Genomic DNA, 18,016 nt, shown 5'->3' on the forward strand with positions numbered 1-18,016 from the left:
TAACCAGAGGCATTACCAAGGGACCAGGAGAGGATTCGAGAATGCAAATCATCCAACCAGGGCTGGGTGGCATCCCCGTGGATACCAGGTGAGCGTATCAATGACAAAGTGCATATCTCTTCTCTTGTATGCTGACACACAGATCTTTGCAAAGTTAAATGAAAATCAAATCCTCAGCCCCAGTAAACTAAAAAACTGTTTGGTGTCTATAAAAGTTGGATGACCAAAGACAAGCTAAAGATCAACACAATCAAGCTGTGCTCAACCCTAAATAATTGGAACTCTGTGTCCTGACCAAACATTTGGCTCATGCCCTACTCCAGTGGCCAAGGTGTGCAACCTGGGCATCAGCATGGGCACAGACCTAACCTTAGTTTCGCGACTACAGGCAGTGGTGAAATTGTGAATGTTCCAGCAGGAAAAGACTGGAACGTCTCCTGCCACTCATCCTCTTTCCATACAGAGTGGTGTTATCCAATTGATTCATTTCATTGGGTCTGGACATTATCTGTAATGAGCTGTATGGCAGACCGATGGCCTGTCTACCGAGAATCTAAATCACTGTGGCGAGACTCTTACTGAGATTTAGAACATTAGGCCACATATCGAGAGGCCCCGTAACTTCAGTGGTTATCACACCCAAACCGAGTGACATTTAAATCACTATACCTTGTTCCTAATATAGTAATAGATCTACTCACCCTGCTTTTTCCTTATTATATAGTGCCCAAATGCCCTTGCATGAACTAAATGTGCTTTATAAAAGCACACAAAAAAAATCACAAATTCATATGTCACTCAGCTCTAGGATTCACTATCCACAACCTTTCAGGAAGTGCTCAACCTGCTGTCCTTAAGAAACAGATGAGACCTCTACATCCACTGTCTCACAGTATCACTAGAGACAGAAGACCGTGCCAATTACCAACCAGTCACCAGCCTCCCATTCATTGAAACAACCGTTGAGAATGTAGTGGTGAATCAACTTCACAATGAAATCAACTGTTCACCGTTGCTCAGGTTTCGTCCTAAAGACAACATCAACACAGCTGCTAGCCAGGTCAATGATGTTGCTCTTGGAATCATCAACAAAAGGAATTCCTCACTCCTGGTCCTCCTGGACCTGTCCACCGCCTCAGATAGGGAAAGTCAACAGACTCTCATCCGCCCCCTAGCACAAAGAATAGGCTTGTGGGGATAGTTCTCAAATGGGTTTCCTTCTACCCCTCAGACAGATACCAGGCAATCTAGATGGGCATCCAAGAGTTCTGACCACCAGCTGGGCACAATCCTCTCCCCAGAGTGTCACATGGCACACTCCTTTCCCAGTGTTCTTTAATCTAAACATCTAACCATTTGGATCACTCCTTGATGATCCAGACATCTCGCAAAACCAGTACTTGGATGGCACCCAGCTGTATGTTAAAGGGAACTGCTTCCATAACATCACTCACCTCTTTATATGGTTTGCCACCATTCACACGTGGATGACAGGTGCATACCTAAAAACTAGCCCCACTAAAATAGAATTCATGCTCCTCGGCTACCCCTCCCAACTATCCAAGGATGGCTGACCAAGATACACCTTGATGGATTTACCCCGTCACTTACCCCGTCCAACAAATCCCACATGTTTAGTGTGGGTAGCAACATCTCCTTTCAACAGCATATAAGCAAGAAAGCTTGGACTGCGTGGTACCAGATCACACTACTCCGCACGATTAATCCCTTCCTCCCTCGACTTCCAGACTCTGGTACACACATTGTGACTGTACACATTGATGGTGTAATGTCATAACTGCGGTTCACCTGGCTCCCCTCAAAACGGTCCATCAAGCAGCAGCCGTGTCATCGCCATTCGAAAGAAAAGAACCCCAAATTGCCAGTATTACCTACAAGGCAACCACTGCACAGACCCCCGCTTAAGGAACAAACTTACCACCATGCGCGGTACCTACTAATCTAGGAGCCAGACCATTGCTAGGCTTGAGACTAAACTACCCTGCAGGGAAAAACCTGGAAACAATCCTTCTCGCGCTATGCCTCAGCATACTGGAACACCATCCCGGTGGCAATCAGGACTACTCAATTCCTCCTGCAGTTCATGAAAGAACTGAAAACCTTGTTCTTCGGGGAATTCCAAGGCATGACCTGGGTAACTCTGTCCCCAGTTGCAACACCACTCTGAACGCATTGTAAACTGCCCTCCTGTTCCTTCAAATCATATACAGCGCTCTGTTACTCTCGAGCAAAATGTACGCTTTATAAAACACAAATACAAATACAAGATGATGCTTCAGTGTCCGTGTGATTCTTAATCATTGCTCTGATGTTTCTGTGTTACATAGGCCTGTGAGAGGCCTGCCTGTCATAGTTTATGTTTCTGTAGAAGATAAGCTATGCAGTCATCGCAGGTAGGCCAGGTACTTTTATGGCCTCCCCACATTATGTTATTCATAAATTCTCCTACGAAGACAGTACTGCCATTCCTTGTGACTACTTTGTGTTTAGGAACCACAGCATATGTAAAGGTGATACAGGTTCATTCTGAAGCAGATCCAAGAATCAGAAGAAGTAGGGCTTGTACTGAAAACTCAGAAGACTGCTGCTATGGAACAACAGCATCGCCCACGCCACCTCCAGGTGTAGCCTGCTGTCCTGTGACCAGAGAACACCCTCATGGTGTATTCCTCCCCTGGATTGGTATGAACAAACTGCTCTGCACCCTACATATGAAGCCGGCTGTTGGTGTACATCTGAAGAATCACAGGATCTTTCTGTGAGTTGGGAATCCTCTGACAAGGCCTCTCTGCTGCAATGTTCACCATCTCAAGCAGGACATTGGGTCTTTGAGTGTCTTTGACCTGTACCTTGACATCCTCACTGCTGCTGTGGTTGCTCCCCTGAATGTGGAGGGGCCTTCCTGGAGCCTGTTCTTTACCACCGCCACAAACTGAGCATGCTAATCCCCGAACAAGTTCTCTTCACTGATGGGCTCCGTCTGCCGTATCCTGAGGTTATCCTCATCATGGGATACATTATGGATACAGTCCTGGGGTGTCTGGCCTGTTCAGCTGCAAGTCTGTCTAAGCCACCCCAGAACCAGAGATTGGTAGCGCCATGTCGCCAGACCCAAACCAGACACCAACTTCAGCAACTACACGTGCAATTCCTGGTAGGTCCAATTGCTGAAGTACATTTCCCCAGTGCTTCCGCATACCCCAGGTGTGGTCACTCAGGAAATTGGAGTAAGAGGTGAGCGTGTACTACCTCTTTTCATGCCCCCTCCTGCCATAGGGATTACAGGGGTGCAAAATCCAGTCCCTAAAATGCTTTCTTATGTGGTTGTAGTGGTGGAGGTCTAGCATCGGATCACTCTACAGTCGCCCCTAGTGGGGTGGAATTGGTAGTGTACCACCACATTTCTTTCTTTACCTGTTATTCAAAAATGTGCTTTTCAACTACATTTTTTCCAACCTGGTGGCTTTGCCAAAGTTTGTGCAGAGGAGAGTTTGAGATATATAACTCCCCTTTCATGTGCTTACCTTTTCCTTGAATTTGTTGAGACACTGGACCAACCTACCTGATAGGGAAGGGCTGCTAATGTTAGCTTCCTGCTTTACATGTATAAGGCAGTGTATGTGATATATCTTTTAAGTCACTGTTCCATTCATATTTGATGTTTCATAGCTTCACTTGACTTAACTGCTTTTACAGTGGTTTAGTGTAAAGAGTAGGTGATCTCACTTTCAGATTACCAACTATATATACATATGTGTACAAAGGTGTCTACTGGTAAAGGCTTTTCTTGAGTTTTACCTGTTTAATGTTAAGGCCTAATAGTAAATGTGTATACCTTTGTGTACATACTGTATTGTCTCTAAAAGTGATTAACTGCACTTACAAAAGGTCCCTGATTTCCTGAAGTCTGCCTTGCTGCTATGCCTATATTATCTTGAGACAGTGTGCCATGTGTCAATATCTGTCTACACCAACTGGGTTGGCTTCTCAGGGCCATCACCAGTGCTGGTTCTGAAAATTCACCTCACCTTCAACCATCCCTGAAAGAAGAGAACATATTAGGCCTCATTGGGGAGTGATTGTGTGTGATGAGGAGGATGCTAGGGATTTGCCAGTGGCGAATGTGTGCGGTAATTCCAACCATAAAATAAGGAGGCACAACTGATGTCAGTGGAGGCTGACGCAGAGTCTGATTATGTGTTATTTTAGACAGCTTTTGTTCTCGCAGAGTGGTCAGGGTTTGCAACTTTCTGCAACACCTAATTGTGAATGTTAGTGGTCGGTGAGGGCACCGGATTTGGCAGATTGGCCTGGCTTTCCCGTCAACCATGATGTGTGAATATGAAAGTTAGTATGCGTCTGTTTAAATTAAGTCACAAGATTAATAGGAAACAAGTCAGAAATGTCATAAATTGGGAAAGGAGTTCCTAAAGCTTGGGCCAGGGCATAAGAGTAGATGCTGACAATTGTAAGAAGGTTTACCTGGAAGGATTTCTTGATCACGGTTCTTGAATTTGTTACTGTGCTTCTTTGCCTGGGTGCAGGCATACAGCTTGTACAGTCCTGAAAATCTCTGTAGTTTCTGGAAAAATAGAAGACGTTCATGAGAATATCCACGCAGTCTCTCTTTGGCATGAGAGTTACCTTTACAGGTAATTGAAAATATAACGAGGTTACACTTACAATACGGCTGTTCTTTATTATCCATACAAATGTATGACAGGTTTTGAGAAATGCAGTATGAGATAACCTGGATAAAATCTCTACTTAACTCTGTGACACATATGTGTCTGTTGGTTAACAACATTGGAAGGAAAATGGGGAAAGATGATTCATGCACATACAGGTCATGATCCACTATGTCACTGGCCAAGAATAAAGGCCCTGCCCTGTATTTAAGCAGGAGTTTGAGGCAGGAGTTCTACCAACAATGCTCTGTCCTGAGACGCTGTGTGACCTCATTCTACACCGCACTGCACATGCATCTTATACAGACTTCAACACACTTTTATGGAACAGTAAATAGGTTACATAATACAAAATGATTAACAATTAGGCAGAACTGAACACACTGTAATACATGCAATTTCGGATACGAAGAGAGTTTGAAGCACTTCCCGGACTCCAAATGTCAATACTCAAGATGGGTTGTTGTCAGTTTGGCCATACTGGACAGTGAAATGAATTCTGTGCCAGCAAATAATTGGATCCAGGAGTAAATAGATCGATGCAGATCGATGCAGCAATTTCTCTGTGTAAATGTTAGGAATTGCCACCTGGATAGGATGCAATGCCCTGACTTTTTAAATTTCTATTAGTGCATAAAATTATGTACGTAATTCCATCTCCAATGGTTAATCTGCTAACCAGATTCACCTTCCCTTTCCATCAAATACATGCCAAAGGTTGAGTGTACGTGTACCCTGCTGCATCAGTACACTGATCCGCAGCGGCTGCACTACTCGTGGCGTACAGCAGGTTCAAAGGTCACAAGATGTCCACTCGACCGCCGCAGTGGCAGTCAAGTCTCCGAAGCGCAGGGGCAGCATTTCCCTGTACCATAACTACCATGGCCATAAGTAACCCATGCTAGTGCCTGGGTAAACTGTAAAATAAAGGTAAGCCTGGGTTTGGGCATTGTGCATGGCACTACTTATGATCATGGCTGTCACATCCCAATTAATACTGCACATGTGTCAGCTCCTATGAGTCAACTCTGCCGTGGAAGGTGATGTGTATTCTGGTCAGCTGGGTAAAGACTGCAAATGGCAGGACAGGAACCTGTAGGACTGGACCTCTTCTTTGATCTTTTTATGAGGGCATGTAACACTCTCTGCCAGAGAGGCAACAGATGTCCTGGGCCCGGTTATCAAAGGAGTGCACCCATTAAAATGGAGTAGTCTCACACAAAGGTGCTGCATCTCTAAAGGCATCTGTTCTTAGTGAGAAGGGAAGGGGGCAGGACTAGAATAGGCAGGTGTGCTCTGGGCAATGGAAGGAGACTTCTACCATTTTGTTTCTTTCAGTCCCTCTTTCACTTTCCTGTCCCCTACACTTCCTCTAGAGAAAAGCACTTTGGGTTTGATAAATAGGAAACGTCCACTCCATTCAAGAGCAGTGATTGGACTAAGACAGGCTAGCTTTAGTCTAATCACCTAGGGACTTTGGCCTTTAAAAGAAGGGGTCGCCCTCCCATTCTCTACAGATTTTCTCCAGATTCCAGATGCTCCCGGATCCTCTCAAGTCCTGCAGAATCACTTGGCAAGAACTCACTGGACTTCATTTGGGCAAGCTGTACTTTTCAAAGCCCTCAACCTGAGGTGAAAAAGGAGCCGGCCAAGACAGGAAACATGTCCTCTACCCACTCCCAGGGCACATCAGGTTTGACCTTTTGTCGTGGACCAGAGCCTACCACTCTGCACCGGAATCTCCTAGAGCTGGGAGAGCAGACCCTGAATGGAGCCATCCTGTCCTCGAGTCCCCCTGAGTGGGCCTCACAGCAGCTGGAGGGCAGACCAGCCTATGCTCCCTATTCTACCACACCAAACCAGTCACTCCATGTTCACTGCACCTTGAACAAGCGTGGGCCTACACAATTCAACATGCCAGCACTGAGCTTGAACCACTATCATCAATGTTTGACACTGGGTCGGACTTTGTCAACCCACCAAGAAGTGCACTCCCGGAATAATGGGCGGCGGAAGCGGATAATTTAGTAGCGATGAAAGAGCACCACAGGGTAGTAATCACTGGGGACCCAATCATAGGCACCGAGCATCAGCAAAAGTTGGCATTGGCTCCCCGGGGAGAAACCTTGCAGGAATTAATTGAGCCCCTAGCAGCCCCTATTACACTTGAGGAAATATCAGAGGTGATAGCCTCTCTAAAAAAACGCAGCCCTAGGTCAGGATCGGTTGACCACACGATTCTATAAAACATATACACATACTGTAGCCCAATGCCTGGTAACCCTGTTTAACTCCTTCCCAGAATCAGGCTGAATAACACTGACAATGAGGGATTCCCTAACTGTGATGATCCCGAAACCGGGTAAAGACCCAGAGATCTGCAGCTTGTAAAGACCAATAACACTAATGAATAACGAAGCAAAAATCTTCTCAAAGGTTTTAGCAACCAGGATAGCGAGGATTTTAGCTAAGCTGATTCATCCAGACCACTCAGGGTTTATTTCAGGCTGCATCACATATGACAATATCAGGCGCATCCTCATCCTAACTCGATGTGCCAGCAGGGATGGAACGGAATTTGCTGTCATCTTCTCTAATCACGCATAAAGCGCATAAAGAGTTTGATTTACTTGACTGGGGCTATGTGGGTAATACCCTGGCACACTTTAGCCCTACATTTACAAACTGGATCTTGGCTAACTGCCATACCCCGAGCATGACCTTAAGCTGCCAAATACCCGCTGGCACCCGCCAGGGGTGCCCCTTCTCCCAACTCATTTTCGTCCTGTCAATGGAGTCATTCGCCGCTAGGATCCGCTCTAGCCCAATCATCCAGGGGCTGCGGGTGGGTGGCGATAATTGTAAAATATCTCTGAACGCAGACAATGTGCTGCTCTCTATCACACACTTGGACTCCTCCCTAGGAGAATTGTGGTGCAAGAAACAGCGGTTTGGTGAGGCCTCGGGATTCAAAGTAAATCTGTCAAAGTCCAGCGCCCTAGGGGTAAACGTCTCACGCAGATGAAGGAAAACACTTGAATGCAAAGGACCAATCCCATGGGTGGGGAGTCATATTACCTACCTGGGTGTGCAAATCCCAAACAGAATCAATAAGGTATACCAAGTTAACTTTCCGAACCCGTTCAGAGAACTAAAGACGGACCTCAAGCTCTGACACAAACAAGAGTTATCTTGTGTTGGGAGGATCACAGCCCTTAAAAAATGAATTTCGTCCCCATGGCTCCTAAATCACTGTCTCTCATTACCTGTAACAATTTCCATGACGGAACTTGAGGCCCTGCAAAGAGATGTGCTAAAATATATCTGGGCCGGGGAAAAAACCAAGAGTAGCTAAAAGGGTCATGCTCCGTGGAACACCCACCTAGGGGTCCCAGACCTTACCACGGTATTGCCTTGCCGCCCAGCTGTCTCGTGCCTTCACATGGCAAAGAACAGTGAATCCGCCGCACTTGAAGCAAATCGAGGAGGCACAAAGCTCAGTCCCACTATCCGCACTGCCCCAACTTAAGCAGGTTCAGCAGTCTCCCGATAAGAGCCCTCTAGCCGCCATATGAACATGATACAGAGTTGGAAGAAGGCAGCTAACCGCTGGGGGGCCAGCGGCTCCTTAGGTCCCCTCTCTCCAGTCTGAGTTTACGCCTGGGTTTAATGCAGCAGGGTTTCTAGAGCGGAAGGCGGGTGGCCTCAATTGGATTGAGGATTTCTTCAATAACGGGGCCCCCCTCTCTTTCGAGGAATGTAAGGAAAAGTTCCACGTCATAGAAACTGAGAGATTCAGATACATGCAACTTAGACACTGGATGTCACAGCATAAAACAAAACTGAAAGGAGGCAGCAAACTGAATCCTCTAGAAAGCACCCTAACCACTTTGGCCCCCAAGGGGAAGATCTGCACTCTTTATAAGCTCCTAGGCAGGGTGGACACAACTAAGAAAGAGAAATACATGCTTAAATGGGAAAGGGTCTTGGGCAGAGTGCTGGCGGAGGAGATGTGAAACCGGATATGGGCCTCTACACATAAAAGTTCTAGATGCATCACAAATGGAAAGGGCTCCATAAAAGTATGCTACAAATGGTACCTTACCCCCAGAATTCTTGAACCAAGGTAATCCAGCAATTTCGCCATCGTGCTGGAGGGGTTGTGGAGCCTTAGGCTCGTTTTTTCACTTATGGTGGGCATGCCCGTAATCTGAAAAATTTTGGCAGGAGGTGCTGGAATTAATCAAAACAAATCACAGGCCTCACGATCCCCTTGAGATCCAGGGATTGTCCTATTGGGCGACACAGGGGTTGTGGCGCTCCGTTAACTGGACACATCTCCGAGTTCATTAACCACCTCCTCACGGGGGCAAAGATTACCATTGCCCACCATTGGCAATCCCAATGTGGTGGACAAATTGCTGGATACAGCTGTGGCGGTAAAAAATCACTTCGGGTCGCATGAGCAACATGTGGAAATGTCACCACACCTGGTCCCCCTTTTTCAATTATGCAGAACAGTTACCGGGGGCAGTGCGTAAACCGCCAGCCATCAATGTTCAAAACTTTGACTTAACTTGTATGCAGGTGGGAGGGAGTAAGCGAAGCCGCCAGATGATTTGACCTTCAGACAAAATACTCAAGTGATTGGACTTACTCTTTATTTACTGTTATGACCCTACCTTATTGTATACTACCCTGTACTAGTTCTCTGTTCTTGTTGTTTTTCTTCTTGTTGTTTTGGACTTGAAATTCTATAAACAGAAAATATAGAGAAGATGTTGAAAAAAAAGGTGTACAAATCATCATTCAATGTTATACGAGGGCAACCCAAGAGTGCAAAAAAGTGAAGCGGAAGGACCAAATACCCTCACAGATACCAGTTCAGTATGTAGATTCTTTGACAATGCACTACACCCATAATTGGAGTGCCCAGCATGAGTGTGAATCCATTCCCTGACAATGCACAGCCACAATGAAGAGTGCGCATATACTTAGCAAGAGGAACAGTTCCAGAGAATAATGATTACATTGGCAACGACGACAAAATGTACGCTGATTCCAGTGATGAAGGCACAGATATCATAATTCAATGTTGAATCATCAGGGTCAGGATTTGAGTTATCACAGGCCATTATTTTTTTTTTATTTTCTTCTTATTTATTTTAATTTTTTTTAATCACTAGGATAATTGCTAAAGAAAGATTTACTTCTTATTTTTTTTTCGTGAACTTTTCGGTCTCGATCCAAAATTTAATGGCCGTTAGAATTAGATGTTTGTCGTTGCCTTTTAGCAGATGATTCCAGCGTTCTTTTGAAGTCATCTGGTTTTTTGATATCCTAAAGAAATCCTTGAATCAATTTCTTTTTTCTTGTAGGGCTGGACAAATCATGATGATATGGAACAATGTCTCTTTGGTTCCGTTGTTCTGGCAGATGCGATAGTCTGAGGATTTGATTTCTGTCTGTTGGGTTATACTCAGATAGTCTTGGGTTGGTAAGATGTTCAATCGGAACCTTAAGAAGAGATCTCGGGTGTGTCGATCTGGAAAACAGGTCAAGTATGGTGGAAGTTCATGGAGGGCTCTTATGCCTATTTCGCATACTTGATGGCGTTTATATTTAGTCTGATCTTCGAGTTTTTATCCAGTCGCTCCTTTGTAGTGTTAGCTTTGCGTATTCTGGCCTGTTCATTAACGTTTCTTCGGTGATGCCTTCAGCTTGCATTTGAGTCTTAACCCTGTTGGTCCATTGTTGGAGAATCATTGCATTTGTAGCGGTTTTTTTGCTTTTCTATATTTCTATGGCTGGGATTTTTTTGCGGCTTATTATTTTCCTGTAGAGGTCCATCTGTTTCCATGATATTATGGATTGTAATGATTCCAACGCCAGTTCGAAACGGATCCTTGTCATGGGGAAGTTCTTTGGTACTGCTGCTGTTTTCACCCAGAATATTGCTTCGTAGAGGTGCCATTTCAGTCCTTGGTTGTTTACCAGGGTTTCGCCAGCGTAGGTCAATATGGGAACAACTTTTTGTTTGTAGAAGATGATTGTTGATTTAAAGGAATATGTCCTGAATTTGCAGTGATATAATCGACCTAGTCTGGCCAGGGGTCTGGCTTTGTCTTCAATGTGTATTTTCCACTGTTGTTCCGTGGATGACGCATTTACCATTACCCCTAGATATTTGATGGATTTTGTTGTTTCAATTTCTTTGCTTTCAAGATAGAACTTTGGGATTTTTGGTTCTTCTTTGTTTTTTGAGTTAAGTTCATTACTTTGGTTTTGTTTATGTTGATCTGAAGTTCATTGGCTGTCATGTAGGTTTATACCTTGTCCAGAGTTTTTTGTAGACCCGATGGGGTTTTGTCCATGACTGTGATGTCATCAGCGTATATTAATGATAGAACTGATTCATTATTTAGTTTCGGAGGATTTGAGAGTGGATCTTTGATTGAGTTGACAAAGTCGTAGGTGTATAGATTGTAGAGGCAGGCGGCCAAGGGACATCCTTGCTTGAGACCGTTGGAGGTATTTATCGGTTGTGTGACTTTACCCTGTTTTGTTAGCCTGACTCGGATTGAGGTATTAGTGTATAGTTCCTTGATTGGGTGAAGAATTGCTGGTGGACAGCCCCATGTCAGTTTGGTCCATAGTTTGGTTCTGTTTACTGAATCGAATGCCATTTTTAGGTCAATGAAAACCGCATAAACCTGTTGTTTTCTTAATGCCGCCTCGTATTTGAGGAGGCTCAGTATTATCAAGTTGATGTTGGTTCCGATTTTGCCTACGAATCCTGTTTGCCTTTTTTCAACTTTCCCGTTGTTCATTGCCCAATCAGTGAGTTTTTTCAGTAGAAAGTTCTCAAAAAGTTTTCCTAACGGGTCGAGTAAGGCTATGGGTCTGTAGTTATGTGGGTTCTTTCTGTCACCGGTTTTGCAGATAGGAATCAAGATGGCTAACGTCCAGCTATGTGGGATTCGTTGGGTTTTTTTCAATGATAAGGAGCAGGTGGGAGAGGAGGTTTGTCCAATTTTCCGGTGCAGCCTTCAGGATTGCATTTGATAATCCATCTGGACCTGGCTCTCTTGATGGATTTAGAGTTCTAATGGTTTGAATGATGTCCTCTGTTTCCCATTTCAGATTCCATTTTGGGCAGGTGGATTCTTGTTGGATAGCCTCTGCATGTGCACTGTTGTTATATAAGGTGTTGAAATGTGCAGTCCACGCTTCTGGATCAACTTCTTGGATCATGTTTGTTGTTCTGTTGTTTCCGTTTAGAAGTGACCATAATTGTCTCGTATTTTTCCCTTTGATTGCCGCTAGAATAGCTTCAGCATCAGCTTGTTGCAATGATCCTTTGACTGATTTAAGCGAGTTAGAATAAATCTGTTTTTCTTTTTTTATGGCGATGTTTGCTGCTGTTGTATTCAGTTTTTTCAGTTGACGTATTTTTTTCCGAAGCATTTTTTTCTTTTCTTTAATTTCCATATTGAATGCATGTTTATGTGTAACAATGGGATTGGTACTTTGGAAGGATTGGCAGTCTCTGAGTCCCCATTCATAGTTGAGTTTTACATGGTGAGGCATTAAAAATCTTTCAAATTTGGATACTAAGTCGATCGTTTGATGCTGTTTTATTCTTAGTTTCGTTAGTCCGTTGTTTATTTCAAGTTCTGGGAGATCCAGGATCGAGTTCTCGATTTGTTCTGTTTGCCATGTTATTGAGATTTGACAGTAATTGCTGTTAGATTGTGCGGAGTTTTCAGTGGTAATTAAGTTGTTCTTTATTCCTTCAGAGATGTAAATATAGTCAATAATCAATTTGGAGTTGCCATTGGACCATGTTGGGGGCATTTGACCTTGTGTGTTTAACGGTTGCTCTGTTAGGGTTAAATTGCGGATCTCAATCTCTTTGGTCCATTTTCTTGCTCTTGGAAATATTTTCTGGGTGTCTAGACGAATTCCTTCAGAGTTGTAGAGGTGGATGTTTAAATCGCCGGCGACTACAAACTCAGTTTGCGAGAAAGAGTTTGCTATTTTATCGTACTCGTCATAGATGGAATCTATGAATTTATTATCAGTCATTGACATTGCGTTCCAATAGATGTTGAAGATTGTTAAGTATGTTTTATTCGGAGGTTGCTCTGGTTTGGATGGCGGGATGAAAATACAGATGACAATGTATTGGGCCCATGGATGGATATTTTTCTTTCTGACAATTGACCAGTTGGGGTCTATCTTAGTCAAGATTACCATGCCGGATGATGGTCTGCCTTGTTGTGCTTTGATTGCCGGGTTCATGAAAGTGGAAAACCTATCGCAGACCACTTCTGTGGATAGCCAAGCCTCTTGGAGGCATATTATAGCTGTTTCTTTTTGTTTTATAGGACCCTCTGAGAGGAGATGTTTGAACCCTCTTGTATTCCATGAATATAATGTTGTTTCTGTTGTTGAATTTCGGTTTGAGGTTGATTGTTATAAAAAGGTTTTCCTTTGTATACCTTGGAAAGTGTTTCTGGGTAGTGAATTTCTGGTCGGATATTTATGGGTGATCCTCTCCCTTGGTACTTCCAGGATGCTGGTTATCTGGTATGAATTTGTTTGCCTGGACTGGTTGTCATTTCTTGTTAGGTATGGTTCTTCGGTTGTTCGTGGTCTACGTAAAGATTATTGTTGGTCATATTTGCGATGAATTGGGGCAACTTGAGGCCTGAAGTTGGTATCCAATTTCTTTTCTTTGAGAGCCATAAATCTTGTTACTTTGATTGGTTCGATGATGAAGCCCCATTTGGCAAGTTGTTTATTGGCAGACATAACTAGTTGGATTGTTTGGTTGTGATAAAAATCAATGTGGACTGTTTCCATCTTTTTCTTATTCGGAAAATGTATGACGTTGATGTCTTGTGTAGCGACCTTCGACAATGTCGGGATAGCATTCAGTAGGCGGAGGATGTTTACTCTGTTCAAGATTAGTTTTTCATCCACTCTTAGATTTACAGCAGTTAGCGAGAGTCTGAATATGCTTGGCTCCTGACGCGGATCTGTAAATGTTGGTCTAATTAGAGATGTATTCATGTCAATCAGTTTATTTCCCATGGTATCAGAAGGGACGTCAGGTTCCGTTGAAAAGCAGGATTCTTCAGTAGATATTGATGAATACACAAGTGACATGTTTGTCGTTGATTCGTCGCTGTTCGTGTAGATTGAGGTTGAAGAGATCTCACGGTCTTCATCTATTATGATCATTGAGTCTTCTTGAGAGTCATGTTCTCTGTTGCTAGTTTGAAGTGAAGACGTAATCAATGTTGTATTTTGTTTGTCTACTGCTGTTGGTGTTTTAGGCTCAGTGTCGTGGTTGATGGCATCCAGTAATGCGTCTAATGGTTCTTGTTCTTCGATTGAGATCAATTCTCCTTGTGGTTGGGGTGTCCGTTTTTTGTTATTATTTGTATTAGTCTTTGTTGTTTCTTTGATCAATGGATTAGTGCTCGTTTCATTTTTGTTGTTGATGGGATTCTTTGTTGTTGAGGGGTGGGGTTTCGACTTGTGCTCTTGGTTGAGTTGCAGTTTGCTCAGAAAGGCTTGTGATCCTGTTTGACGTTTTTTTTTGCTTGTTTCTTTTGTAGTTGTTGCTTTACCCGGCTGATTGCATTTGGTTCAGTCAAAAATGTCAAACGGGCTGCATGCTGGAGGTTCTGTACTGGCGATATGGAGATGAGTTGGTAGGTTGTGAATTTGAAATTCATATTGGGTTTGTTTGGTCTTTTTTAGATTCGCCTTTTGGTGAGGAATGTTCTGTATGAGGGTGCCTTGTACCTTGATCTTGGGGCCTGAACGGTTGGACATGTCCTTTGGCTTTGTCGTCCATTATTTTGGTTGTAAATGTTGTCAATGTTTCTATGAGAGTTTGCTTGTCTAGTCGATCAGTTCTTGCTATTTCGGCTAGACGATTCTGTCATGTTCTTGTAGATTCTGCTTCGTGATTCAGTCGCGCTTGTATTGAGGTTATGAAGCAGTCTATGTTTGTTTGTTTTGTTAGGATCATTGCAAGTAGAGTGGCTTGGTCTTTGGTGGCATCAACTGTTGCTTCTTGGATCTTTAAGAAGGGGAATACCGCTACTGATAGGACAGCTACTAGCGTATTTTGGAGATCCAACATGGTCGTTGGAATTCTTTTACTGGATTCTGGAGTATTGGGTGTTTTTTCAGCATTTTGTGGAGGGTAATTTGACTCTTGTTGGTTTAGTGCAGCCGTTGTTGCATTCAATTGGTTCTCTTCCGGGAATGTTTTAGGGACGAACAAGTTATCTTTGGTGGGAAGTGGTGTCGATGTACTAGATATCACATTTGCGTTTCCCTTGTGTTTGTCTGTTAGGGCTTTCGTTTTCTTCTGTTCTTGGAAGTCCATGATGGCATCTATTTCTGTAATGTCGATTGAAGGTCGAGACGCCCGGTTTGAAGGTTTGGAGAAGTTGTCTTGGGGGGAGTCTATGAGGTGGTAAGTTGACTGCCACTGTTGCTTTGCTATGAGTGCTCTTTGTCGCAGTGTTAGGTTCAGCATTGGATCTTTTGATTTTTTTGGTTACAGGAGTATGGAACTGGAGATCAGATTGGAGTGCAGGTGGGAAGCCTCTTTTTCCACAAACTAGTGGGGATGATTTGGAAGTCGTTTCTGGTGTTTGATTGTTAATAGTTTTCTGACTTTTGTCATTCTTCTGTGTTTTGGCTGCAGTTGAGGGTTTTTGGTGCTTCAGTTCTTCATTGGAAGAGCATGGTGAATTGTTTGGTAGCTCAGTGGTAGGGGTAAGTGACGGTTCTTGGTTTGTAGGACTGAGAGATACTGGTTTCTCTTTGTTGTTGTTGAGGATTTGAGGCGGACTAGGGGTGAGAGGCTTTGTTTTGCTTATGGTGTTGCTGGATTCCTTAGGTGCAGTGGGTAGTTCAGTGTTGAAGTATGTTTTGAAAAGTTAGGAACAGTTTCTTCTAATTTCTCTTGGAGGCGGGTTCTGGGTTTGGTGTTCTCCATATCTGTTTTTTTCCTTTTGAATGTGTAGGGACGTAGAGGGTGCAGGCTCTCACTGGGTTACTGCGTATCCAGCGTAAACAGCGGGAAACAGCAGGCAACGACGCCCTTGTCACTGCGACAGTCTTAACGCCGCAAGGGCGGCTGGGTGTTTCTTTTAAGCCCGCTTCCTGGGGGCGGTGCTTCAGTCCGCTCACGTGACTCAGATCACGTGACCTCACGAAGAAAAAGAAAATGAAAAATTCAGCAAACACCGCGCTCGCTTCAAACTGCTGTGCAGGAGGCACAGGCTTACGCGAATCGGAGCGGGATGTATTCAGTTAAGTAGAAAGTCAATTTCTTCAGTTTGCAGCTCACAACTGGTGCCTTGATTAACACAGCCGGAAACAGCAGACAACGGCGCCCTTGTCACCGCGTTACTAGTGTACCATTATGGTACACTAGTAAAAGTGCTATGTATGAAGAATTTAGAACCCTGAGGCTGCTTCTGGAAGACTAAGGCGAAAATATGTGTGTACGGCTTCCCATTTCTAATGCCCATGCATGGGGTCTTCTTGGCTACTCACCTGAATAGAACAACTACAGCTCCTAAATGACTATCAGTCTGGGTTCTGCCAGAAGTGTGGCATCGAGACAGCCACCACACAGGTGGTGGATGATGCCTCCAAAATCAGGGATAATGATGACTCATGCCGCTTCATCCTTTTTAGCTGAATTTGAAACCGAGGACCATGCATCCCCCTCGCCGACAAGATGAGATTCTCTGACACTATCTTGAATTGGTTTACCTTCTACCTCTCGGGAAGACCCCAGGCTGTCTAGATGAACAGTTTTCATTCTCGCAGACTCCAAGTCTCCTGCAGAGTCCCCAAAGGTTTCATAATTTCACTGATTCCTTTTCGCCATTACATAGAGCCTCTGGGCACACGCCTCAAAGATTCTGATATAGCCATGCAGGAATACACAGACAATACTCAGTTACACTTAACTGATATGCTTTGCGCTTTTTGCTTTTATCTTCGCAATAACCTTGCCATCACCCATTCCTAATGTCAACTGCTTTCCTCATACTTAACTCATCCAAAACCGTATTCGTCCTCATCGGCCCCCCCCACTAAACAACAACTTGCCCAACAATGACTCAATGACATCCGCAAGAAGAATTTAACCTGCAACTCTCAGATTTAGAAAAATCCTTAGGCTTCACTATTGACAGCAACCTGTCCTTCCAGAAGCTGCCTGGTTCCAATATTTAACCCTTTGCAAAATTAAACTCTTCATCCTGCTGCATAATATCCGGACCGTAGGGCATGCTCTTGTGTTCTCGAACATCGAAGGGGGAAATGACCTCCTGACAGGGGTCTTTCCATTCACTTAGCTTCCCTAAAAGTAGTCCACCACGCTGCGGCATGTCTTATTATGGGTTCTCAGAAATGGGACTGAATCACCCCATCCTACGCCGACTAAATTAAATGGACTTCTTCACCAGGCCAATAGATTGCATGTATCATCTAGAAGGCAGTATTGAGTAGCACACCAGAGTACCTGGAGGCACACGGTCCTCACCCGGCAAATCGACCACTGGCTCGAATCACACACATCCACACAATGAGAAGACCCGCAAAAAAATCCTTCTCTTGTCAGGCATGCACCATCTTGTGATCCTGTTTGACGTTTTTTTTTGGTTGTTTCTTTTGTAGTTGTTGCTTTACCCGGCTGATTGCATTTGGTTCGGTCAAAAATGTCAAACGGGCTGCATGCTGGAGGTTCTGTACTGGCGATATGGAGATGAGTTGGTAGGTTGTGAATTTGAAATTCATATTGGGTTTGTTTGGTCTTTTTTAGATTCGCCTTTTGGTGAGGAATGTTCTGTATGAGGGTGCCTTGTACCTTGATCTTGGGGCCTGAACGGTTGGACATGTCCTTTGGCTTTGTCGTCCATTATTTTGGTTGTAAATGTTGTCAATGTTTCTATGAGAGTTTGCTTGTCTAGTCGATCAGTTCTTGCTATTTCGGCTAGACGATTCTGTCATGTTCTTGTAGATTCTGCTTCGTGATTCAGTCGCGCTTTTATTGAGGTTATGAAGCAGTCTATGTTTGTTTGTTTTGTTAGGTTCATTGCAAGTAGAGTGGCTTGGTCTTTGGTGGCATCAACTGTTGCTTCTTGGATCTTTAAGAAGGGGAATACCGCTACTGATAGGACAGCTACTAGCGTATTTTGGAGATCCAACATGGTCGTTGGAATTCTTTTACTGGATTCTGGAGTATTGGGTGTTTTTTC

General features: G+C 44.0%; 1 protein-coding gene across 1 annotated transcript in view; it reads right to left on the reverse strand.

Annotated features, from left to right (window-relative positions):
* Positions 1-18,016, reverse strand: part of LOC138511247 (receptor-type tyrosine-protein phosphatase kappa-like) — a 1,445,374-nt gene that overhangs the window by 229,614 nt on the left and 1,197,744 nt on the right. The window contains exon 25 of the mRNA XM_069626788.1: positions 4,504-4,603. Coding sequence (XP_069482889.1) covers positions 4,504-4,603 — 100 coding nt within the window. The remainder of the gene's footprint in view (positions 1-4,503; positions 4,604-18,016) is intronic.

This window comes from Ambystoma mexicanum, chromosome 6p (genome assembly GCF_040938575.1).
Source record: "Ambystoma mexicanum isolate Mex_15411 chromosome 6p, UKY_AmexF1_1, whole genome shotgun sequence".
NCBI lineage: Eukaryota > Metazoa > Chordata > Amphibia > Caudata > Ambystomatidae > Ambystoma > Ambystoma mexicanum.